The sequence below is a fragment of the Strigops habroptila genome, chromosome Z (assembly GCF_004027225.2).
Source record: "Strigops habroptila isolate Jane chromosome Z, bStrHab1.2.pri, whole genome shotgun sequence".
NCBI lineage: Eukaryota > Metazoa > Chordata > Aves > Psittaciformes > Psittacidae > Strigops > Strigops habroptila.
The window spans coordinates 29,796,702-29,822,561 of record NC_044302.2 but is presented as its reverse complement, the minus strand read 5'-3'; the positions used below and the strand labels follow the sequence as shown (position 1 = coordinate 29,822,561).

The 25,860-nt window shown below is 42.8% G+C and overlaps 1 protein-coding gene across 3 annotated transcripts in view; it reads left to right on the top strand.

Moving 5' to 3' along the window:
- ATP6AP1L (ATPase H+ transporting accessory protein 1 like) overlaps positions 1-21,345 on the top strand; it is a 756,678-nt gene extending 735,333 nt beyond the window's left edge. The window contains exons 1-8 of one of the 3 annotated variants that reach the window (XM_030470293.1): positions 2,719-2,738; positions 4,954-5,301; positions 12,837-12,877; positions 13,686-13,747; positions 15,479-15,708; positions 18,760-18,810; positions 19,534-19,777; positions 20,998-21,345. In XM_030470293.1, the coding sequence (XP_030326153.1) occupies positions 5,219-5,301; positions 12,837-12,877; positions 13,686-13,747; positions 15,479-15,708; positions 18,760-18,810; positions 19,534-19,777; positions 20,998-21,300 (1,014 nt within the window). In that variant the 5' untranslated portion in view covers positions 2,719-2,738; positions 4,954-5,218 and the 3' untranslated portion in view covers positions 21,301-21,345. Of the gene's footprint in view, positions 1-2,718; positions 2,739-4,953; positions 5,302-12,836; positions 13,563-13,685; positions 13,748-15,478; positions 15,709-18,759; positions 18,811-19,533; positions 19,778-20,997 lie in introns of those variants that run through there. The other 2 variants (XM_030470294.1, XM_030470295.1) reach the window with 2 other exon arrangements.
- Positions 21,346-25,860: the final 4,515 nt, after the last annotated feature.

Genomic DNA, 25,860 nt, shown 5'->3' with positions numbered 1-25,860 from the left:
GTTGGAAGGGACCTTAAAGCTCATCCAGTTCCAACCCCCTGCCACAGGCAGGGACACCTTCTGCTAGACCACGTTGCTCCAAGCCCCATCCAACCTGGCCTTGAACACTGCCAGGGATGGGGCAGCCACAGCTTCTCTGGGCAACCTGTGCCAGGGCCTCACCACCCTCACAGGGAAGAACTTCTGCCTAAGAGCTCATCTCAATCTCCCCTTTGTCAGGTTAAAGCCATTTCCTCTTGTCCTGTCCCTACAGGCCCTTGTCCAAAGCCCCTCTCTGGGTTTCTTGTAGCCCCTTTAAGCACTGGGAGCTGCTCTAAGGTCTCCCCTTAAGGAGCCTTCTCTTCTGCAGGCTGAAGCAGCCCAGCTCTCTCAGCCTGTCTCCAGAGCAGAGCTGCTCCAGCCCTCGCAGCATCTCTGTGGCCTCCTCTGGACTGGCTCCAAGAGCTCCACATCCCTCTTGTGTTGTTGCCCCAGAGCTGGATCAGGACTGCAGGGGGGGTCTCCGCAGAGTGCAGCAGAGGGGGAGAATCCCCTCCCTTGACATGCTGGAACCGCTTGTTTTGGTGCAGCCCAGCACACACGTTAAAATGGCAGATTTTAATTTGAGGATATTTACTGTGTTCTTATTAGAATGAATTTCCCAGGACGCTTACCTTGCCTTAGAGGCTGTGCTCCATCTGACATGACTTGTGGATCGGCAAGTACTCTTAAAGATGAAGGTTTGTCTAAATTCATGCATGTCCAGTCATGTGTCACCAGTGGTTGAGGTCTCCTAACACTCTTAATTTCCTCTTTAGGGAATTACAAGAGCACTGGTTTGGCTGAAGGAATATCTGTACCACAGGAGCAACAAGGAGTCCTGGAGTATATGGAAGGAGTATAACCAGTGTCCCGTTATAGGGACCTGTCCTGCGTTCAGCTGTAACAGTTATTTTTCTACTCAGTAGCTGGTGCAGTGCTGTGCTTTCGACTTTAGTCTAAGAACAACGCTGATAACACACCAGTGTTTTCAGTTGTTGCTACATAATGCTTACTCTGATCAAGGGCTTTTCAGTCTCATGCTCTGCCACTGAGGAGGGGCACGGGAAGCCGGGAGGGAGCAGAGACAGGACACCTGACCCAAACTGGCCAAAGGGGTATTCCATACCACAGCACGTCATGCCCAGTATAGAAACTGGGGGGAGTTACCCGGACGGCCCAGGTCACTGCTGGGGTCGGGCTGGGTATCGGTTGGCGGGTGGTGAGCAATTGTATTGTGCATCATTTTTTTTATTGTTTTCTTTTCCTTTTCCCCTTTTAGTTTTCTATTCTCTCCCCTCGTTATTTCCCTTATCATCATTATTATTGGTGGTAGCAGTAGTGGTTTTGTATTGTACCTTAGTTACTGGACTGCTCTTATCTCAACCCGTGGGAGTTACATTTTTCCTCCCCATCCTGCTGGGAGCGGGGGGAGGAAGAAGGAGGTGAGTGAGCGAGCGGCTGTGTGGTTCTGAGTTACCGGCTGGGCTCAAACCACGACAGTTCTTTGTGGCGCCCAACGTGGGGCACGAAGGGTTGAGATAACGGCAGATCTGACCAGAGTGTGTCTAATCGTAGTTGTGATAAGCATTCATTGTTACTACTCGTCACAATGGTGATTTGTTTGCTCTCAGACTTGTTGCGCTTGATCTCAGAGTTTCAGCATGTTGTACCTTACTTACAGCCAGTATTCGCTGTTTTAGTGTTTATCAGCTGGGGGGCCTGGGCTAAGGTTCTTGTTTCACTGTACTTCATGATAATGACTTGTAATACAATAGACTCATTGAAACTGGGCTGGTATGCATCCTCAGCGTGGTCGTCACCTCTATGCTATGGGAGGCATGTAATGTGAATTTTTGACAATTACACATCTTTTTCCTTCTCTCGGGGGGTCAACCTGTGGAGGAGATATTTCCTCATACCCTCTGCTCCTCCACCAGGCCATTTACAGTAGCAGTAGGTTCTGGAAAAGTTAAAGATCTTGAATATCCTTCCAGTGTTCTTGAAAGCATCCTGCCCCTCTTGCTGGGAAACAGCTTGTTGCTGCATATGCTCTCTATGTTTTGCCTATGGCATGACCACCCTGAGAACACCCGATCTTGTCTGATCTTGGAAGCTAAGCAGGGTCCGGCTCAGCTCTTGTCTAAGGTAAAACGACTATTTAAGAATACTACCAAGAGATCTTCTCCGAGCCTAGACAGTCCTGAATGGCAGGGTGTGTGGGATTGTATGGGCAAGCTCTTAAGCTAGTTGGCCCCTCCAGTGCTTTGGAATTTCACTCCTGAACAAATGTGGAATCCGAAAAAAATTAGCAGAACACTTCTTAGACAAGGTGTGCTGTCGTCCTGGCAATACCGGAGAGGGACAACTTGCTGCAATGTGCTGGGGCTTGGCCTACACATATAGGGCCGTGTTCTGTAAGGAGCAGGAAGAAGATGTCCCTGGATCTGATGGCAAAGCAACAGACAACGCAACTACTCAAACTCCAAGCGCAGCAGCTACACCAACCCCAGCGACAAGCAGAGCAGCTACTCAAACCCTGACAGCAAGAGACAATGCACTTACTCCAACTCCAAGCACAGCAGCTACACCAACCCCGACAACAGACACTGCAGCCTCTCCAACCCCAGTGAAAGACACTGTGGCCACTCCAACTGGGGGAAGTTACCCAGGAGGCCCAGATCGCTGCTCGAGTCGGGCTGGATATCGGTCCGCGGGTGGTGAGCAATTGCATTAGACATCACTTGTGTTCATTGTTTTCTTTTCCTTTTCCCCTTTTACTTCTCTGTTCTCTCCCCTTGTTATTTCCCTTATCATTACTATTATTGGTGGTAGCAGTAGTGGTTTTGTATTATACCTGAGTTACTGGAGTGTTCTTATCTCAACCTGTGGGGTTTACATTCTTTTGATTCTCCTCCCCATCACTCCGGGAGCAGGGGGAGGAAGAATGGGGGGGGGGAGTGAGTGAGTGGCTGCATGGTTCTGAGTTACCAACTGGGCTTAGACCAGGACAGGACCCTTCACCGAATTGCCCTGCTGGATCGGAGGGCGGTTCAACTGACTTGTTCAGGGAATTCAGCAGCATAAGAGGGACCCCTTAGTGGGTCTGCCCACTTTATCCGAATATGTTACCTGCTGCCGGCAACTGCTGGCACCCACGAAGGACTGGCACTGACAGTTTGTGGAATAACCCTCTTTATCAAGATTAAATTAATGAATTAATTTTATTAATTTATTATTAAAAAGATATTTTTAATTTATTAATATGTAACAGTAGTAATTAAGGTTCGTGATTGCCAGTAATAGGAACTGTCTGCAAAAACAAGCCTGAAGTGATATACAGTAACAGCTGGCGTGAGTTAGTTATTTAGTGTGCAAAAGATAAAGTTCTTACCCAAGAGGCGTCCCTATGGGGGAGAAGACAGGTTCAGCCCGTCGACTGATCCCAGAAGTTACGATGGAGCCTTCCCTATCTCCGCTCCTCTCTCATTCACTTTTATACTTTTCTTGACTCTCAGGTGGAGCTTGGGTGACTCCAGTCATACATTCTTTTATTACTGATTGGTGTAAAAATCTCTCGCTTCTCATTTAAAGATACAGCCAATAGAAAATACAAAGCGCATGCTCGGCGAGGGGTGGTTGTACCTTGGAGGCGGGTAACTCTGGGATGGAGGTGTGAGTTAGTATTATAATGAGATTATAATGAGCAAGGCTCGCCTAAGGGAAGTGATTTTGCCACAGTTGTTGGCTCAGCAACGGACATCTTCTCCTATATTTCCCATCTGACAGCTGCTATGCGGCTTGTCAGCTGCATGGTACCATCAAGTTCCCAATCCTGCAGGGAGTACAACAGAGCCTGGCCGCGGTGCCTCCACTCCGCTCCACCCTCCATTGCTCCTCTAGGATAGCAGGTTGTGTGGCCCAGGGAACCCTGGTGGAGTAGATTCCATGCATACCAACCGTCCTGAAAGTGGCAACCGTATTTTACCTGGAAAAGGTTTCTCTAACACTACAACTTCTGTTAGACCCCAGTTTTCTCTAATTCCACCCCTCGCCCCCCAACAGTGATTTTCCCACACTTGGTTATCTCTACGTTTCCTTATCTCATTTTTCAAGCTGGTATTCTCACATAAGTATCTGGATTCCTCCTTAAATTGGATAGGAGCAGTACTACTGAGGACAAGCTGTTTAGAGATTTTTGAGATTAGTGAATACTCTCTGTATCACTGAAGGAGAAATGAATTAAGATTGTAAATCCCCTTTAATAGTTACGATGCTAAAGCCCCTGTCTTTATCTTATGTCTGGAATGTAAAAGACAGGAGCTCTTAGTGAAGCAGGGCTTACTGTGTGATCGAATCAGCAGGCAGCTGACATTAACTGCTGAGCAAGAAAGCCATGGGAGTATGTGTGTACATAGATAGGAATATACAGATATGAGCATGCCTGAATACCCATGCCTGCAACCCACCTCTCCTGAGAATGGCCCATCCCAGATAAAACCTGCTGTATTCACAGTGATGTGAATGCACCTTGGTGTCTTGGTCTGACAATCTGAAAACCAGGGCACTGTAATTCTGTGGGCATTTCACAACTGTGGTCTGTGTTATCTAACTGTGTTGTTAGAGTTATCTGTAAGCAGAAAACAATTGAGCTAGAAAGCAGAACACACGCAAACTGAGTTAGTGCTGAAGAAAGGAATGCTTCCAAATCTTTGACTTCTGTAAAATGGAGATAACACTGTTACTCTGAAGTTATTGTAAGACTTCAAAATACATGTAATTCTTTGTCTGGTTATATATGGAAGGGGAAATTTTAGAGCTGTTTGGAAACCTTCACTTTTCCTTAAGGTTAGGATTGAGTACAGATAAGAAGTGCTCTTGAGTGTGATTTTATAACCTGAAAAGACCATCTGATTTTATTTCTTTTTCCCTTAGCAAGCAGTTCACATCCTGCTGCAATTTCCCCAGAATGTGTGAACTGGAATTCACAAGGAAGCTGGAAGGAGCCAGCGGTAGATGTCTGTGTCAGAATAAATCCGAGCACACGAAGGGTTTCTCTGGCAGGTAGCGGTGCAGTGATGGAGTGTCGAATCCCGCCCTGGATTGGCTGGATCTGCTGCCGGCACGCTGCCAGGCGGAGCACGGGAGCTGGACCAGAGGAACAGATGTGCTGGGTCTTGTGGGACAGGTTCTCTTCCCCATGGAAAGAAACGCTGCCCTTAGGCTCCTGCTGCTTGTTTTGTACATGGGATTTGCAGTATCTGAGGAGGAAATGAATGGCAGGTCAGTAACTGAGTGTGTATCAAACTGTTGGTGGAGTGGAATGCATGATTTAACTGTTGTAATTTGGTCATTTGTGCTGTGTGCATGTGGATTTGATGGCAGTTTAGAATGTCAGGATGTGGTTTTAACTTTTGAAAATGTCTGGGACTAATACAGAAATGAATTATTTTGAAGTGTACAGTACATTAGAAGTGTAACTTTAAAATAATTTTATAAAAAAATGCTATAAATGGTTTTAAAATTAGTGTTTTCTGGGCATCTGTCTTATATATCATTTAATTTTAATGACTCTTACACTGACTTGCCCTGGATTGTGTAAAAAAGGAGTTAGAATAAGCAAGGGTGTGAAAACTACTCCAAGAAAGATAGGTGCTAAAATGTTATTCTTGTGTAAAATGAGTATTTGAAGCTTGAGTTCAATATTTCAAAGAAGTATTGAACTGATAAAATTACTAGAGATTTGGATTTATCATTGTGTATATACTATTTCATTCTGTAATGAAGTATAAATAGGAAGCCCAAATCGTAGCAGAGGAAAGAGGATTTTCTAGAGCCTAGCATTACAAAAGTGAAACAGCCTAAACTCTATTAGTTGAATCATGTCCCGAAGTCTCTAATAACATACAGATCAAATATTCTGATGAAAGTCACAGCTGGCAGTAAAATCTATGCATTTAAGGCAAGAAGGATATGTGGTGATTTGCTTAAGCTTGTATTAAGAGATCTGGAAGTCAGTTACTGATAAATACTACAATATGTTTTCATTTAAATAGCTTACTTGCTGTTCTCCTCTGCCAGTTTTCAGATTTATTAGTGTCTTCTTGGTATAATTGCACTTTTTTGCAATCAGATCAGAATTCGAGAGAGAGCAAGCAGTGGAGCACTACATGAACTTTATTACAATAAATACTAAGAAATGAAGTTGCAATCCTGATGCCAGTGAATTAAATGGGGATTTTGCCTTTGCATTCACTAGAGGTGGGATTGTGCCTGCACAGTGTTAATCTGCTAGAAGTTCAGTGAGCTCTTTTTTTTTTTTTTTTTAAATCTTAAAAATGAAGCTTGATTACCTTGTTGTTCTGATCCAGTTCTTACTGGACATCCATTAAAGTGCAGATCAAACCCCAGTACTCAGCATATTGTAAAATAATCATATAAATCTGTCTCCCTGTGTCAAATCACACATGAGGCTACCAAAATATGATACAGAATACTTAAAATTTCAAAGCTATAATTCATGGGCTTTGTAGATATTTCTTAATGAGAGAACGTAAAATATAATAACATTAAATGTTGTTATTTAATAACATTAAGTTGTTAAAATTATTTAAATGTTAAATTTAATAACATTTTTTGTTAGGTTGTTTCTTAGAAGAAACTAGCTTTTGCCCTGGATTTGGGCTCCCAGGCTTACACATTTATAATTTTAATAACTGCATTGAAAATTACTTATGACCAGCGTCCCTAAGGACTGCAGCCAGTTCATTGCTTCCAGGCGCTCAGCAAGCATTCATCACCTTTCATCATAACTTTGTTTTTAGTGCCTTTGAAGGTTCACGTGTTATTTTCCAATTAAATGCTTCATAAATCAACTGAAACTAGTTCAGCAGCCAGTGAGGTAGTCTGGACAATGCGAGTATTGAAGCGATAATTCTGAAGTAAGTGAAATACTGCAGTAGAGTACGCTCTGCCATCTGAGGCAGTGTGTCAGGGCAGCAATATGAAGAGTAAAAGACAGTGTGAATATGGCTTCATTTAACGTGCTGGCATGGAAACTGTCTGTGGCCTCTGCACTCGGTCACTGTTTAGTGCCAGGGTTATTCATGCCACTTGTCTAAATGGACTAAAGACTGCTCATGTGCAAGTCTTCAAGGGCTGGAGCCCACATAAACTTTTTCAGACAAACAAGCCAGACTTGGTTGTGTTATGTAGATGGATAATGTCATCTGATAAGAGGGAATTTACACTTATTTATAATCTTATTTAATTGGGGTTTACATAGGGATTAGTCATCCAAGTGCTTTATATTAGGGCTAATCCAATTTCACGGTGGGTTCCTGACATTCTAGGGCGGGTAAAGTCAACATGCAACATACATATCTGGGCGTATTTATTTGTGAATTGGTGTCCTGGGTTCAGCTGAAACAGTTATTTTTCTCCTTCTTAGTAGCTAGCACAGTGGTCGGGCTGGATGTCGGTTGGTGGGTGGTGAGCAATTGTATTCTCTCCCCTTGTTGTTTCACTTGTCATTATTATCATTGGTGATAGCAGTAGTGGTTTTGTATTATACCTTAGTTACTGGACTGTTCTTATCTCAACCCATGGGATTTACATTCCTTCGATTCTCCTCCCCATCCCTCCGGGAGCAGAGAGGGAGAAGTGGGGGAACTGAGTGAGCAGCTGCGTGGTTCTGAGTTACTGTCTGGGCTTAAACCATGACAATTGGTAAGGAAAAATGTTAGTCATCAAAACATATACCATGTGTGCAAATGAATTTGAAGTTTTAGGATAGAATGCCTGAAAGAAATGATAAATTTTAAAGTCTAGTCTCTAATTCAGTGTGCTAACAATGATTTGCTGTCACTGATTTGCAGGTCTAGTCACTGTTTGCTGATAGTTTTGCAGGCAGTGGCGAAGGCTCTAGTGTGAGCTAGTTTCCTGTCTTATATGTGTAATGAACATTTTTATACACAAAAGGCAATACATACTTCTAATGTCTTGTTATTTGCCCGTTTTTAATTTCTGTTCTATGAAAAATGCTCCAGCTGAGGGCAGAAGGGCTTTGTTGCTAGAGATCGCCTGTGAATTCCCCAGCTTGCCTTTTGATTGGAAAGGCTGCTGATTTTACAGCTGGATGGCTATTGAAGGCCACCAGTTCCTGTCACAGTTCACACACTTCTATGACACCTCAGGGTTATGAGTGTCAAAGGCAGCTGACAGACCCGATAACATCAACATCAGCTTGTGCTTGCTCAAAAGCTGGGAGGCGATCCTTCCCATACGTCACTGATAGACTGTGCCATAGTGATGTGGCTTTAGTGAGAAAAGGCAAAGATTGCAAGCCTTGCCTTTCCTTTCTCCAACAGGGCTTCATGTGTTATGCAGGAGGAAAAGAGGCAGCGAGCATTTCAAATAGACAGACTAGTGAACAGGAGTACCTAGGTGGAGTTACTTCACTTGTGTGCCTCTGCCAGCCTCCCGAGTGTGCCTGATGAGTGGTTGATCATCTTTGTCATGCTGTGGGATCCGGTGGTTCCTGGCTCACTCTCTCCACTGTATTCCTCATTCACTAGCTGTGCACATTCATCTCTGAGTATCTTCATGCTGAAAGCAGAAAACTGACATTTCTTCTAGAGCAGCATGGCTGCACGTTGCTGTGACTTCACATGGGATGTTGTCCTGGGTTCAGCAGTAACGGTCATTTTTCTCCTTCTTAGTAGCTAGCACAGTGCTGTGTGTCGGCTTTAGCCTGGGAACAATGCTGATAACACACCGATGTTTTTAGTTGTTGCTAAGTAATGCTTACTCCGATCAAGGACTTTCTCAGTCTCATGCTCTGCCAGGGAGGAGGGGAAGCCGGGAGGAAGCAGAGACAGGACACCTGACCCAAACTAGCCAAAGGGGTATCCCATACCACAGCACGTCATGCCCAGTATATAAACTGGGGGGAGTTACCCGGAAGGCCAGATCACTGCTGGGGTCGGGCTGGATATCGGTTGGTGGGTGGTGAGCAGTTGCATGCTCTCCCTTTATTATTTCCCATATCATTACTATTGTTGGTGGTAGCAGTAGTGGTTTTGTATTGCACCTTAGTCACTGGACTGTTCTTATCTCAACCCGTGGGAGACACATTCTTTCAACTCTCCTCCCCATCCCTCCAGGAGTCGGGGTAAGAAGGAGGAGGGAATGAGCGAGTGGCTGCGTGGTTCTGAGTTACGAGCTGGGCTTAAACCATGACAGATGTGAAGGAGTCACACTGCATTGTCACGAGCCTCCCACCTGCACCCATGGGCTGTGTGGATGCTGGCTGTAACCGTTCTGCTCAGGATGTAACCTCACAGGGGCATTCACAAGGAGTTATGCCTCATATATTCACTGTATGCTCTCCTCAGGGCTTGATGTTGCCTATCAATTAGCATTCCTCAAGGTGATTGAATTGTCATGGCTATGGTATTGGCCTTATTCCAGATGGGAAACTAAGTAATGATTTTAGTTTGGTTTTTTTAATTGACAAACAGGAAAACAAACATAACCCTTCCTCTTCCCAGAACAGCATAAAGTCTTCATGGCTTTAAACTTAAAGAGGGGAGATTGAGATGAACTCTTAGGCAGAAGTTCTTCCCTGTGAGGGTGGTGAGGCCCTGGCACAGGTTGCCCAGAGAAGCTGTGGCTGCTCCATCCCTGGCAGTGCTCAAGGCCAGGTTGGACAGGGCTTGGAGCAACGTGGTCTAGTGGAAGGTGTCCCTGTCCATAGCAGGGGACTGGAACTGGGTGAGCGTTAAGGTCCCTTCCAACCCAAACCAGTCTGTGATTCTATGAAGTCCAGTGGGGGAATGAAATTAATTACACAATTTTATACCAGTCTTCTCTCATCCCAATGTTTTAGTCTGCACACTGCAGTATGATGATTTCCAGATTGGAGTGATGGGCTATAAGCTTTTAATTATGTATATAGGGAGGAGCTAAAAGTATAACAAAGCAGAATGTCATGGTTTAAGCCCAACTGGTAACTCAGAACCACGCAGCCGCTCACTCACTCCTGCTTCTTCCTTCTCCCTCTCCCGAAGGGATGGGGAGGAGAGTTGAAAGAATGTATCTCCCATGGATCGAGATTAGAACAGTCCAGTAACTAAAATATAATACAAAACCACTACTGCTACCACCAATGATAATAATGATTAGTGAAATAACAAGAGGAGAGAATATAATTGCTCACCACCCGCTGACCGATACCCAGCCCGACCCGAGCAGCGATCTGGGCCTTCCGGGTAACTCCCCCACCACCAGACTGTGGCCCTAAAGATCTTGAAATCATGTAGTATGGCTTTTGTTTTCTTGAATCCATATTGAAACCAATCGCTCTGATTTGTGTGTCATTCAGCAACATAAAACAGAAGTGTTCAGATCTGTAGCCTTCTTGGAAGGTACACCCTAAATGTGACTAAAGTTAGTATAACTAAATAATTCACCTTTATTTCCTTGTGGCATGCCTCATACTTGTAGCTATTATCATGAAAAAATGCTCCAAAATTGCCTTTTCCAGCGCTAAGGCACAACCTATCATGAAGAATGACTAGAAAACAAAAATAAGACTCTGTCAAATCACAAACCTTGTGTTCCTAGTCATTAAGCAATCTAAGAGAGGTTTTTTTCCTGAGCAAAACACCAAGGTTTGGTCCATTTTGACTGTCTTTTGTAACCTATCTGTCAAAATGTGGATTATTTTACCCATCTCTCAAGGCTGCTCACTGTTAATGTGAGATCTTCAAGTGGTCTGGAGACCTCAGCCCACCACTAACCCTGGTGCCTAATGGGCAGTGGGAGAAAGAGGGACCCTCTCTGAAAGTGCGCAGCCTCCTTGAAGTAACTGGGATTTAACAGTTACAACTGAGGAGAAGATTGGTCTCGCTCTCTGTAAATAAAACTGCCAGATTGCTTTTAAACAGTGTTACTGACATTGAAGTTTTAAAGACCTTTTTATGATTCTTTCAGCTCAAATCACAGTCACTGCTGCGGTGCTGTAGAGCCTAGCTGTCTTTTTGTGCTGCGTTATGTTTTCTCTGCAGCCTGTCTGCTGCTTTATTGCCCTGGCTGCTGAAGGGACTGAGCAGCCTTCCCATGGTCTGGAGCAAAGCTGCTCATCAGACCTGTGTTTGGCAGCAAAGTGAGAAGCTGGAGTACAGACTCCACTTCACTTTTGTCTGTTGTGCCTTCTGGGTCTGAGCAGTTTGCGAGGGGACACAGGAGATCTGTTTGTGGCTGCAAAGAGTATCTGCCTGCAAAAGGGCATTCTCACTGGAGAGACACTGATTGGAAGCAAGAGCCTGCTGCTCTCCTGAACCTCTAGTGGAAACAAGAAATTGCATGTGAAATATGGGCTCTGCTGAGGCTGGTAACCTTGGCGTGGGTTTCAGGCAGGCCATGTTCAGTGTGATCAAACTGCAAGAGCATGGCAGCAAGCAGGGCAGGCTCTGAACCATCCCGTGTTTCTCTTTTGGTAGTGTTATATTGTTCAGACTCATATTTATCTGCCATTAAGGATGCCACGGTGGAAATTAGGATGAGATAACTCCTGCAGTACATGCTAGTGGGTAACATAGATCCTCCTACCCAAGGGGGTCCATCGAGGAGTGGGCTCACTCAGCTGTGCAAAGCCTTGGCTCTGCACTTCAAATACCTTATGGTACACTTTACACATGAATACTGAAAGCTGCTTTTATTAGTCTTTATATGCTGGTCTTTGTATAACTCTTCAAGTATTTTTAAAGTGTATAACTTTTCAAGTATTTTGCTTCTGTGGTGGGTTTGAAAGGTGGTAAGAAACAAGGCAAGGAAAGAAGAGCGAGGTGTATTTCCATGTGAAGTGGCTGTGAGGCAGGTCTGGCCCCACCATCGCTTTCAGCCTGGAAGGCACTGTGTGGGGCTGGGTCTACAGGGTCTCTATGGGACAGTCATCACCTGTGACCGCTGGTATGTTCATCTGCTGGGGAACGCTGGGGGCAGACTTGAGAAGTGGACACGTGTCATCAGATCAATAGGTAGCCCACTGTAGGGGGTTGGAAGGTATTCCTGTGACTCAGGGAGTGGAGTGTGGTCCTAATGAGAGCCTCGTTTCTTGGACTTTGATCTTGTAGGTGTTTGGGTGATTTATGTGGATCTGCTGGGCTTGACTCTCTAGTTCAGGAAAGCAGATCATGCATCAGTTGGAGACTTATCCCTAGGTTATACCAAAGAATATCAAAGGCTGAAAATTTCGCGAGCCTGGTAATTGTCACTTGAGATGTGCTTCCCTTCTGCCCCACCTTGCAGCTTCATGGGATTTGGGATTGCTATGAACCATTTAGGAGCTGTTTTCAGGTAGCTGTAAATCTGGGGCAGAGGTATACTAACCCAGTGCATTTGCCCTGTCCTGGAAGAATTCAGTGCGTTGCTTCTGATCCTCACTGGGAGCGGAGGATGGTGCCGCACTGTCCTTCTATTCCTTTTGCTTGTGGGCTGGACGTGGTTCAGCCTTTAACCCAAAACTGATGTGCCATGAATACGGACAAGAGGAGTAATGAAGCTTTTAGTCAATGTGGTAGGGATATGGGAATGCCTGGCAGGACTGATCCACGTAAGGGGTCTCTGAAAATGAGGCATTTTTATCCTGGGTGCACTGGCTTTCGGATTAATTTGTCTTGTTCCTCTGACATTTACCAGCCAAGGATCTGAGTTATGTTTTGAATGTTTTATTGCAGAGGAGCTTTCCGCAGTAAACTTGCTGCATACTTTAAATCCAGATGCTGTACAGTAAATGTTTTTCTCTTCTCTTCTAGTTCACGTGTGTTTTCAGGTCAAGATTCTCCGCAAAGAAATGGGCTTTCAGTGGGTTGAATGCCTAAATACTGTTTCTGCTAGCGTGGCTGTAAAAGATCTTCATTCCCAGGTGTTGCTTCTATTGGCATTAGTGACTCTCCTGTCAAATGTTTTGTTAAAGCCAATACATTTTTAAAAAATACCCTTTAAAGGATTTGCCTGGTTAAAATAATAAGTTACCGACTGACTCTCAGATGCAGTGAGAAGAAAGTGCAAGAAAGAAGTTATTTTGTTTGGTTGGTTGGGGTTTTTTTAACCAAATGAAAACAGTTAAATTTTTGAAGGATGGAGCAGTGAGAGTGTCCATGAAATGAAGTGTCATCTATGAAATTCCACTTTCCTGGCAAGCAGTTGGGCCATCAGGTTATTTGTCAGTATCTCTGGCCAGTGCAGGGAAAGAAGTTCCCATCCATAATTAACACGCTTTGGCCATGCAGTTCAATACACACCCTTTGTCAATAGTTGAATGTATGAAGAAAGAAGAAGCTTTTGTAAAGTGTATTTGGGGTGAATAAATAAATATATATGCAGAATCCTGTCATTTCTGGGCACTGGAGCTCTTCCCAATAAGGGTGGCAAGACGTTCAATGAAGAGAAGAGGAACTCTGTTGTACAGGTAAACTAGAAGATGCATGTATTGAAGGCAGTATTTGCACCAAGCCAAATATTTTCCACAACAGAATCAGGTATTCTGAAATGCACATTTTTGTGCAGGGGTAATTATTATTTGCATAAGAACCTGCCAGATTATACTTTTTCAAATGATTGGATATTTTCTTTGTAGGGTGATAACACACTTTCTTCTGCAGGTCGACGTTATGATGGTGGTGTGAAGCCAAAATTTGATGTAAATCAAGTAGCAATTACACAGGTAATGTTTGAAGGGCTGGATCTGTAAATTTTTTTCATAGCACATTTAGTTTAATTTACATTATTGAATTAAATAATATGTTGTTTGCAAGAAATAACCAGCAAAACTGTCTCAATCATTGTGAGATGGTGCTGAATCACAACCTGCTGGACAAGACATCTGCTTTTTGGAGAAGCCAGCTGAGACTTCAGTTGCTGTTGCTTGTGCTGAGTGGCAGTGGGTTTGGGCACAGAATCTTATTGAAGGAACCAAATCCTGTCATCCATATTCTGTACAATGCCATTTGACTGCTGTGGCCAGTATTTTGCTTATATCACTTGGTACTGAAGGAACAGATGAAGCAAAACTTCAGATTGTTTAAATTTAGTAGGAGTTTTTCCTGAGTCCAGCCAGTAGGTCTTGTCAGAAACAGAGAACAAAAGGCTTTCTTACCAAAAACCCTGTAAGTGATGCAATCTCATGTAAATAATCTGCTGATCAAATCTCTTTCATCTGTACTTCTGAGAAGATAGCCTTATCATTTGTACAAATGATAGACATAGTCAATGTTTCATCATGTTTTCTGACAATGCATGATCTTAACTTGCTTTCAGTTTGTCGCTGTGAGTCCTTACTAATTTAACCCTAAAGCAGTCTTGTGCCGTATGTAAAGGGGACTTTCAGAGTCTGAGCGGGGAGACATGATGCTCTAAACTGAACAGCAAAAAGAAATCTCTCTTTAAGCCAAGACAAACCTTTGGGGTTTAACCACGTCCCTTCTGGAGCCTGGTAAGATGCTGTTTATGATCGGGACTCAAAATACATCTCTTGTTTGTACATGATTTGAACTTGCTTAATCATATGACATGCAAGACAGCCATGCAGACATTGTATATGTTATCAGATTCAGATAGGACATATGTGTAGATGGAAAAAAGCTGGTGTCTGAAAAGTTTAGTTTGAAATATGGAAATGGTTACATTTTGAAGTTCTTTCTGAGCCCTAACTCACTGTCTCAAATTATATTGTCTGACAGCCAAATTGGCCTCCTTTGGCTATGAAATTTGACTTAGAAGGCATAGTATTTGTCTAGTGTCTACGGGTAACGTGGAAGCTGCAATCCCCAGGTTTTAATCTTGGAAATGACTGTTTTTTTAAAGGCAGAGATCCATACTTGAGCCATACTGTTCTGCAGCAGGCATTTTCCCAATTTTAAAACCATCAGGAGCTAAACTGTGTGCAGATAGGTGTAGACTTGGATATTTTCTTCCATCTAGACAGCTTCCTCGTGTGCTTTCTGCACGCTAGGCTGTGTCCTTGGCCCAAGCTGAGTCCTTTCTCGTGTGTTGATATAATTTTTACAGGTGTCGTAGAGAGTCTTCTGCAGGGGTGAGCTCCTTATGATTCTGGCTTTGCTTCAACTTTTTATACTTGGCAGCTCTACAGTGTGCTGGGTGAGATGGGAGCATGATAAGAATGTGTTTTACGCCAGTGATCTACCCTAGTAGAATAAATATAACTTCTGTTTGCTCTCTGGCAGTTGTGCTGGAGCTAGAGGTCTGTAGAGTGGTATTGCCATGATGGGAAGGGGTTAGCCAGAGATATTTCTGCTTCCTCAGTTTATTACTGCTGCAGCTGAGAACTGGCTCCACAGATGTTCTCCAAGTGCTGGCCTCATTTATTCTGGTAGGATGGAGAGTAAGTTCTGAAATATGCGTATTCTAATACTGATCTTTTATATGGTCAATTCAGGTTGTCAGCTACAACTTGAGCAGTAAAGGACAGTGCAAAAGAGCATCCACCCACAGCCACTACAGCCCTCTCAACATCACAGTTAGTGGTATCCCCTGCATTCTGTTCTGGGCCAAGAGGATCATGATTAAGTTTGAAAACCACACGCAGGTGGATTTGACAGAGAAGACATTTGGTGTCCATGCAACAGTGGATGTTGGAGAGTCAAACTGCAGTGAAGACAATGCGAGGTGGCATTGTACTCTGCCAAGGTAACTAGTGCCAGATAATAAGTCTAGTAAATACATACTGAAGGTAAACAGACATTCTATTATGTGGTGTAGAGCCTCATGGGCAAGCTCCTTACTCTAATGCCCTGACATTGCAGGCAGCAGGGCAGCATGGGTTATATACTTTCAGACCAGTCTTTCCTAGGGCACGAAGAAACACATAGCTGCCTTAATCTCTTTCAGTCAGTTCTTCTCACAAGTCAGTTTTGCTCTTATTGCCTACGAGGCTGAAGCTGTTGATCTTTTTAGTCTCTAGCTGGTTTATGTAGGTGCTTGGGAGATGGAGTGGTGAATCCTATGCTGAATATGGGGGCTTAGGGACTGGCTGCGCATGACTACTTATCCCCTCACAGGATGTGTGCCAGCAATAATGTAAACCATTGGTACAAGATACAGATGTGTATTTAGAAACAGGTGGCCCCATGTCCCAGGAGTGCCAAGAGTTGCTGAAGCCAAAGAGTCAATTCACTGCAGGTTTGCATGTGACCTGAAAAGTCTTCAAACCCCTGAACCTAGTCTGTCATGATTTTCTTCAGCATGAACTGCATTTAGCAGCTTTGCTCCTGTTCCTCCTGAGGGAGAGCCATGTATTAACCTAACCCAATTCAAAATCTTCCAATCCCATGGCTATAATAGAAAGGCATGTAGTTATTTTTATTTCCATTTTCATGTATCTGGCAACTTCTCTCCGTCCACATAGTGTGCGGGCTGGCTTAATGTCTAATACCAGGTCATTGATTCTGGTAGTTAAGAGTCTAAAAATTCAGAGGTGGGTACCTCACTGGGCATGTGCTGAACATGAGCATTGAGTCTACTCCATAAACGTGTTTAAATATGTGTTGACAGATAACAATAACATGACCAAACCCAGCAGTTTCCTTTAGCTCCTATACAACATTTCACCTCTACATCTAAAGACATTTCTGCAGAAAGTGTTTCCCCTTTCTGATTATACATCTGTGAAGGATAACCCGTTGCACAGGAATTTTAGTGGGGTTACATGAAAACTAAAAATATAATTGAAAAAGAAGCCAGATTTTCTGCCAGGGGTATCATAGTATTCAACAAGGCAGTCTGAATTTTTGTCATCAGCATGTGAACTAAGCCAGTGCTGTGTTTTGCAGGCAGAGGTAGAAAATGGAATAGTACTATTTTGAAAATAAAAAGTAATAACAAACATTCCTTCTTCTCTTCTGGTCTGCCATTCAGAAATAATCTTAGTCTTATTAGTAATGATTGTAGCCTAATAGAAAATACATTCGTGCAAAGATAATGATTTCAAGACATGAAGTATAGTTTATAGTTATTCATAAGGCTTGAAAAATCAGAAAGACAGTTGCAGTGGACTGCAAATTCCTATTGGACACATTAAGAAATACTACTCCTACCGACTCATGCCCTTTGAATATGCTCCAGAATCCTAACTAAGAAAGGACTTTCTTATTTTGAGCTTTCACTAGGAGGGATTTTCAGGACAGATTGGCAGATTTCATGAACAGATCTGTTGCATCTCTGCTAGTTTCTGCATGTCAAGTCATTAGAAACTGTATGTTTCAAGTATCCATTCATTGTCGCTGGCAGCATCTGAGTACTGGTTGAGGTCTCTAGATGTAGAAATCACACTCTGTGGATAGGAAAATGGATAATCTGGGGTCATGAGTCAGGATTAGACTCAGCATAATTGCCAAATACGAGTCTTGGGCAAATTTTCAGCCATCTTGCATTTGACTGTAGTAGAGAAAAAAGGGAAAAAGTGGCTTAAGTGTTGCTCTGAAATCTCAGATTTAAGGACTGATGTAAATTACGCCAGTTGATAGCTGAATGCTGACATGGTGCATTGCCCAGTGTTTCTCACACCAGAAAAGTTCCTTAAAATTCTCCCTTCTCCAGCCTTTGTTAAGACAATACTCTGTTGTGGCTTTAGGCGAGCTTTCAAGCTGGTTTATACTGTCTAATCAATGCAAAATAGCCAGGAAAAAATACTGGACACTGAACATGCACGCATTTGTTATACTAATATAATAATAATCCAATCTGCAGGGGCTTTTTTATGCACCAACTTCTGGATCAGGCCACTGAGTGGAATGCCTTATTTGCCTGTGTCTAATCCTCAACTGTCTCTGGTTTCCCTTTGTAATAAAGCAAAGGGATAGTCTAGATTCAGTGTCCTGGCTCATAGTCAAGGCACAAGAAGACATCTAGATTTCCTATGAAATCTAGGGCTAGCTGGTTTTCTTAAAAATATTCTTCAGCTGTAAGTTTGGAAGTCTTTCAGATGCTGCATGTTTTCACTCTGTTTTGTCTATAACAGTCTGAAAAGTTTATGTTGACAATGAGAAACAATTATGTAGGTTTTAAGAGGCAAAATATTATTGTTAAGCAAAAAAAAATCTACCAGTTAATCCTGCATTAATTCAGAGATGATAGAAGAATGGTAGAGTATGCATTAGTTTACAATTAACATGGTAGGGCCTTTCATTTTAGTAAACTTCAGGTGCCCATGCTCACCACAGATGAGCTTTGTAGAGCTACCTCACAGTAAGCGTATTTATATTGCTCTAGTGATGCGCAGCTGTGAAATCTGAACTCAAATGTCATCTGCATTTTTTTTTGTGCGCTAGGATTTAAAAAGATGAGAATAATGTGGCTCTTTACACTTTCTAGTGATATGCAGAGGTGATGCATGACTTGAGATGTATGCCATGGCTTGAGAATGAGAACACAGATCAAATGAACCTAATTGTCAGCCGATGCTGGAAGCAGCGGGACTGAATTGTGTTGAAAGTTGAATATGCAGTTCTGTTTTTTCTGGATAGTCTAGGCCTCATTCACATTAACAGGTGAACTACTGGAGTTCACTGGAGAAAGATTTAATCCTTTCAGTTTTTCCCCCACTGACTTCAAAAGTATACTGAGCAAAAGGCTCCATCTGTAACTATGCTTCATCTTTTGGCTGCTTTCAAGATCTCTGAAGTTTTTATCTAGCCTGATGATACTTGCTTTTTGACCTAGGCTTTCTCTGAATTTTGGTGACATTGGCAATCTAAAGGGACTTGTTATTCGGTAAGTTTATGTGATAAAGAAAATATTAGATAATTACATGTTAATGTACATTGTTACACAGTTGCTTGAGGAGTTTGTTTCAGGAGAACTTGTGTAAGCAAAAATAGTGTGATAGAAACTGTTGAGACCCCTGCATTGAACAAGTCTGTCATTTGCCCTGTTTCATTAAGGCGTTTCTTTTTCTGTGTTGACTTTTCTATTCATGAGAATAGTTCAGGTCATCTCATTTGAACAGAATCTTCCCATGTCTGAGATTTTTGCTAAACCTTGCTAATTAGCTACATTTTTGTCTGGAAATTTTACAGCAAGAACTGGTAGTGTGGGCCGCTCAAGCATCAGACTGTGACCTACTTTATGTTTGCTTCTTGGTGATAGAAGAAAACAGCATTTCTTGATAGACAATTTTTCATATCTTGGATGGAAGTACAACAGCAATGTTGCATATAGATTTTTCTCTATCTCTTTGGAAGAATCCCTCATATTTCTTCTCACTGTGAGGGAGAGCAGCAAACTCCTTCAGCTGCAACAAAGAAGAACCTCAAATCACTTTCCACACTCAATCAAAGGAGCTAGAGCTTATAGTGATATATTTATACATATACGTATATGAAATATATGTATATACACACTGTCTTATAAGGTTGTTCAACATGTGAATTTAATAGTGCAACTCTTATCTAGATTTGTTTTCTTACAAATTTTTCTTCCCATACAATATTTCAGATTCTTACTAACAACCAACCATTACCAGCTGTCTGTTCAGAACTGGTTCAGCTTACACAGACTTCAACTTCTTTACAACCACTCCATGCAAGCGACCTTTAATGCAACGAGAATATATGCACCAGCAAGTTACTCCTACCACTGTGAACATGTCAGCAGCTTGCAGGGATTTGATGCACTTCTCATACCCAGCTCTGCAAATGATCTTTCCAGCCTTTGGGAAGTCACTTTTATTGATTTCCAGGTAATGTAATGGAATTAAGCCAAGTGGATCCCATAGGTAGACTGATGGGAAATTTTGCACTTTGCTGCCAAGAAAGGATGATGATCTTCCATGTACAGTTTACAGGATCTCCATGGAACTTGAAATAGAAATGAAGACTTCAATTATTATACTTCACCTTCCTGTCAAATGAAATGAAGAGCTTTATAGATATTCTGTAGTCTCTTGCCTGAATTTCCCTTTAGTGTGGGGAGTGAATTTAACTTTCGGTGTTCTGTCTCTCTGAACTGGGCTCTTAAACCCAGCAGCAGTAACAGCATCAGTCACCAGGATGGGGCTCATTTCACTTAACCTTCGATGCCTAGTGATTTTAACCTTGTGCCCTGATTATGGTCACCCCAGCCTGCCTCTAAAGCCAGTGCATAATTCCTCTGACTCATCTTAAGTCCTTATTTTAGGATGAGGTTAACCATCTTCTGAAAGCGCCTTTTTTTCTGTGTTTGACAGTAAGGGAGCCTAAGATGACTAGACTGGGATGTCTTGCTTTCAGATACCTAAGTCGTAGTGCATGAAGAGCTGAGAAGGGGATTGAGGGGGGAAGGTGATCCCCTTTCCTCACCATGTGATAAATGCCCATGGACTGATTTAGTGGAGCAGTCAATCAATTCCCTGAATGCCAATGTGGTAAACTTCATGTTAGAACTAAAGCCACAAGTCAAACTTACTGGTATTAGCCGTAAGTTGAATGCAACTTCATGTAGTTTAGCTGATTTGCTAACATATACTGTACAGTTGAATCTGGTGAGAAAAATCTAGTATTAGGATAGGCAGTTGAGAATATTTCCTTGTTTGCCACATTGAAGTTTATGAAGTTTGAAACAGAGACTCTGGAGAGTCTCAACAAATGATGCTGGAAATGAACCCATTAACTTGAAAGGTACCACACTTAGAATTAAATATTACAGGGTTATCAAGAGTGATCATTGAAGATTTTGTTTAAAACACATGTGCAAATCCTTTGGGCTGCAGAGTGATGGAGTTTAAAATAGCTGGCAGTTTCTGGAAGACTGACTTGGATAAACTCTGAGCGTTAACTTCAGCTAGCACTGATGGCTACAATTTTGCAATATGCAGATATTAAATTAAAAATTCTTACTGCCATCAGGAGCAAATCCATGAATTTGTTTGTAACTGAGATGCAATTATTGTGTTTAACATGAGCCCTTTTTCTCTCTTTGTAGATTCAAGGTTTTAAAATTCAAGAAGGACATTTTGGCTATGCAAAAGACTGTGCATCGTTATTCTCCCCAGCAATACTTATGGGATTGGTTACATCACTCATTCTGCTGCAGGTTCTTGCCTGTGCTCTTCATATGTTGATCCACCCTAAGTCTCTTGACAGGCACTATGAATGCAAAGCTTCTCCTGCCTATTTTCCACAGATGAAAGACAGTGACATGGGAGATGAGAAAGAGCCACTGAGCAGCAGTGGAAATGAGTCTTACGAACTCAGAAACCAACAGCTCTGTAAAATCTACATTTAGCAGTGCATATTTATCTGTCGCAGTGAAACAAGTGATATTTTCTTCTGCTGGCACTGTTGTATGTAGTTTGTTCATATTTTTCACCAACTGATGAACCAAGTAGATAACAGACTGTTTAGCTGGTTACTGTCTGTTATTTATTGATAACCATCTTGAAGATGCCTTGGGAAACAAGATGAGAGAAAAAAAAAATCCGTTGTGAGTAAAAGATTTCAGGTAATGGGACTTTATCCCTCTAGTACAAAACCAAAATACATATCTTTCTGTTCAGCTTACCAAATCTTGAAGACAGAAGAATCTGTAATGGAGACTTTGAAATTAAATAAAGATACAAAAAACCCCACCCAAAACGTGCCACCCCCCGACCCCTTCCAATTAAAAAAAATCTCTTGGCTTATTCTTTCAGAAGGCAAGATTTTTTTCTGGATTTGTATTTGCTTCATCCACCCTGCTCTGTGTCCTGACAAAGTAACACCCATTCCTTTCTCAGTATATGTTTTCCTTTTATTTTCCAAATTACATCCTCTCTCTTTGACCTCATAAACTCCTTTCCCTCATTTGGAATCTTCAGAGCCATATGAATGGTGTATTATCAGCTACACCGATGAAATAGTGATGGCTCCAGTATAGCAGCATCTTGATACCTTGTCTAAGCTGGAGGCTTACTGTAAGGGTCTAGTGGGAGAACAGCAGACATCTTGTCAAAGGCTTACTTTTAACTTCCTGGCTCAAGTCTGCACTAAAAGGTGGATTATAAGCATTATATCCTGTAATTCTTGGTTAGTTTCTTTTCTATCAAATCCCATCAATGTCCTTTGGGAATTTTACCTGAATGGAGATAGCCAGTGCTGTAACTGAAGACATACATAAGCAAAGCAGTGGAAGCTCCCTAGCAGTGAAAATACAATTGTTACTCCTTTTTCTGAGAATTTAAGATACTGTCTTCCCACTCACTCATTCTTCTGTTAGAGTCAAAGTTTGGGAACTCCAAATTAGCCTGTAATTCAGCCCTGACTTCTAGAAAGGAAGGACACAGTAATGTACTAACTGTAGTGCTTTTAGGTCGCAAGTAGTACAAACCTATTGTTCTTGTCTATCAAGAACAAGAATTTTTTAGATTTCAGATAATGGATCTAATTAGCTGTCTGTGGTCTTTGTAAACTATTCTGCAGTGGGGGTTTGTCTGCCTGTTGTAAACTAAACACTGGAGGACATCCCTGGTCAGCCCCTGCTTGTGTGCTGAAACAAGAGCTCTGGAAAAAAAAAATGTAGGCAGCTTTTAAGTATTTCATCAGGAGGTGGAGTCTAGTCTAACTTTACAGTCCAGCACACTGAAGTAAAAAAGAATAGTGAAGAATTCTGAGCACTTACATGTTTTGAGCCTATCTTGTAGCTGCAGTGCTCATACACTTTCATTGTGGCTTCTCATAGCCAACAGGATTTTATTTAAATAGTTCGTTTTCATTTGCCAGCCTTGTGTATTTCTACCAGATTAGCGTCCATTCTTATCAAATGCCCCAGTTGCTTTTAAACTGCCCAAAGGCACTCTAGGTAGGAATGTCAGTTTTATTCTGGAAAAACTGTATGGGAACCTGGGTTTACGTACCTTTCCTTCTATCAGGTGGGCAGCTGGACCCTGTGCATTAAAGCAAGAACACCACTGTGGGTTGGGCATATGCACAGAAACATGGAAAGTTCCTGCTCCTTGCAAATGAGGTGAGACTCTGCCTGGCATCCTACTACCATTTTCTAGGTTCCTTGTATTACCAGCCAGGAGACACGGGAGAAATGAACTTAGGAGAGAAGCAAAAATGATTGTGAGTCTGAAGACCCCTTCATTCCCAGCCCAGGCAAAACCTGCTGTCACCCCATTTCTGTGTTGCCTCATCAGCCCTAGACTTTTCCTCTGTCACAGCAACTATTTGATTGCCCATGTTGGATCTGCCTTTAGGAAAAACCCAAACAAAGTATATACTGCCTTATAGTGACTTTATTTGACTGTGCATGACACTTCAGTCTGTTGAGTCAGATCCAGTCAGATAGAGCAACTTGGTCTAGTGGAAGGTGTCCCAGCCTGTGGCAGGGGGTTAGAACCAGATGAGCTCTAAGGTGCCTTCCAACCCAAACCAGTCTGTGATTCTGCGATTCTCAGCTGCCATGTAATTAATTTTAGATGATATGTGTGTTGCTTTGCTATTTATTCTTACCACTTGCATCCACATACTCATTTAAAATATAGGACTCTGACTGAAATACCAGGAAAGCCAGTGGGGATCTCTCCAGGGATTTAGTAGGCTTTGGATTTAGCACAAGTGGGTCAGAACAGCGGCCTCTTACCCCCCTTCATAAGCCGTGGATAACAAGGGAGTTTGGGATTAGACAAAACCTGGGGTGACCCCAGCAGTCTGTGCTGTGCCATGCTATACATCTGAGGAGAATGCTGTGTGACCTCCCATGGGGGCACGGCCTGTGCCCTCCAGCAGGAAGAGGAGCCTCTTGCTCTGTGTTTGCAGGGGAACTTAATTTTTCTCTCTGCCCATCTCGCTCTCTGTGTAATTGTCCGGCTTGGTTTCTTGCAATATGATCTTCCCCCCTGCTTCTGGCTGTCAGTCAAGAAGACTGGCATCTGCCTTATGCAGAACTACTCCCTTAATTAGCCCCAAGAGCATTCCGCCTGTGGTCTTTTTCTCTTTTCTGAGTCCTGGCCTGCAGATGGCTAGTGAGAGCCTTCTGTCTGACTTTTGCCTGTGCTCTTGTCATACGATTCCTACCTGGCATTTTCCATAGCTGCTCACCAGTGACACTTGAGTAAGCCAGAGCCCACGTTTTGGTGGACCACTTTACAGTTCAATAAGGAATTTTCTCCTGTCTGCCTCCCGCTCTTTTCCCACTCCTTCTTTCTCTCCCATCCTTTTTTGAACTCTGAGAAGTTTTATAATTAGCAGGCCTGAGTGCTACTGCTGTCTGCCCTCCCGTAGCTTCATTCCTTGGGGTCTGCACTTCCCCTCTTCATTCCTTGTGGTTGTCAGATGTGATTTTCCATGGTCCCTTACAGAGATGATGCAAAGCAGAGGAGCAATCACAAGCCTCGAGTGTTCTTCCTCTTTCAGAAGATGGTCAGGTCAAGGCTGACTGTTATGAGCATTGGCAGTCTGATGACGACAATCCATTTAATAAGGGGATGCAGATGCTTTAGGAGAAGGCAGCTCTTCGACAATCCCAACTTGATACAATTAAAGACATGGAAAATCTTTTTCGTCCTCATGAAAACCTTGTGGCAGATAACTGCATCTCACTGGAGCACGGATTAGAAGAGGCAGTTGTATGAGAGAAAAGGCCCACAGTACAGCAATGGAAATTACCCAGTGCCTAGGGAGGCGAAACCACATGTGGGGAACTTTAAAAAAAACAGAACTATTTGGTATGGAAAGAACAGGAGGAAGAAACCTGATAGTGTGACCTATTTTATTGGAGGACATAAAGACAGCCAAACAAGGGATATTTTCTTAAATAAACCCCTTGATCTAAAGATATAGGGTCACTTTGCAGTGTATAGGGGCAACATCTTGCAGACAAGTCAGTTGAATTTCTTTGTGTCATGTATATGTGTGGTTCATAACAACACAAGGGAATCCAGGAGTATAAAGGAGTATAACTGCTCTGCCAGGCCTTGCGTGCAGAAAGTGAGATTCACATAGCTGGCTCCGGTTTTGTGTGTTGTTACAGATGATTCTATGCTGAGCACATGTGCAGCATGGGGCTGCGGTCCTGTCCTCCCTTTCCCCAGATGTGAGCTGGCTATGCCTGCCGCATGGGATGATGGAGCAGGAGAGGGGCTCTGCTGCTCTGCAGGTGGAAATGCACCATCTGGAAGAGCCCTGTTGCTCCTCTGCCTACATCTGCATCTCCTCCTCTGTTGTGCAGTGTTCTTCTCCCAATGCAGAAGAGTATATGCGTGAGAAGCTGGCATATATCATCCGCCATCGTAGGCTGGAGGAGAAAGGACAACGGTCCTACTTGTTGATACTCCATAGCATCATATGTGTGTGTGTATGTTTGTGTATGTATAAATCTATCATAATTACTTTAGACACAGCATAGTGGTTTATGATTTCCTGTATGTGGGGAGGTGTGGGACCTCCCATAAATTGTAGGTTGCAGTTGAGTTTAAAAGCATCAATGCCAAACAGAGAAATGTAATGGCTGAAAGAAGCCGCTTGACTTTCCTAGGCTGCATGCAAGTGTGGGGTATTGCTCTGTAGAAGACAGATGCTATTATTTGAAGAAGTGTGATTAAAAAGACCTAGAGACTGATACAGTTTGCTTAAATGTGAGAACTTTCTTTCCTGGGTCAGCGTCTGAGCAGATTTTTACTTCATTCCTAATGTTATCAGTGTGACTGACTACAGCTGCAAGAGATTAACTCTCTGTACACGTTTTGGTAACTTACTCGACTGTACTGAGCCAATGCATGAGCCTTGCAGTGAAAGCTATGCACATCACTTTGTCACTTGTGCGTGTGAGAGTATCACACTCATGCGTAGGGAAGTGTCATGGGAG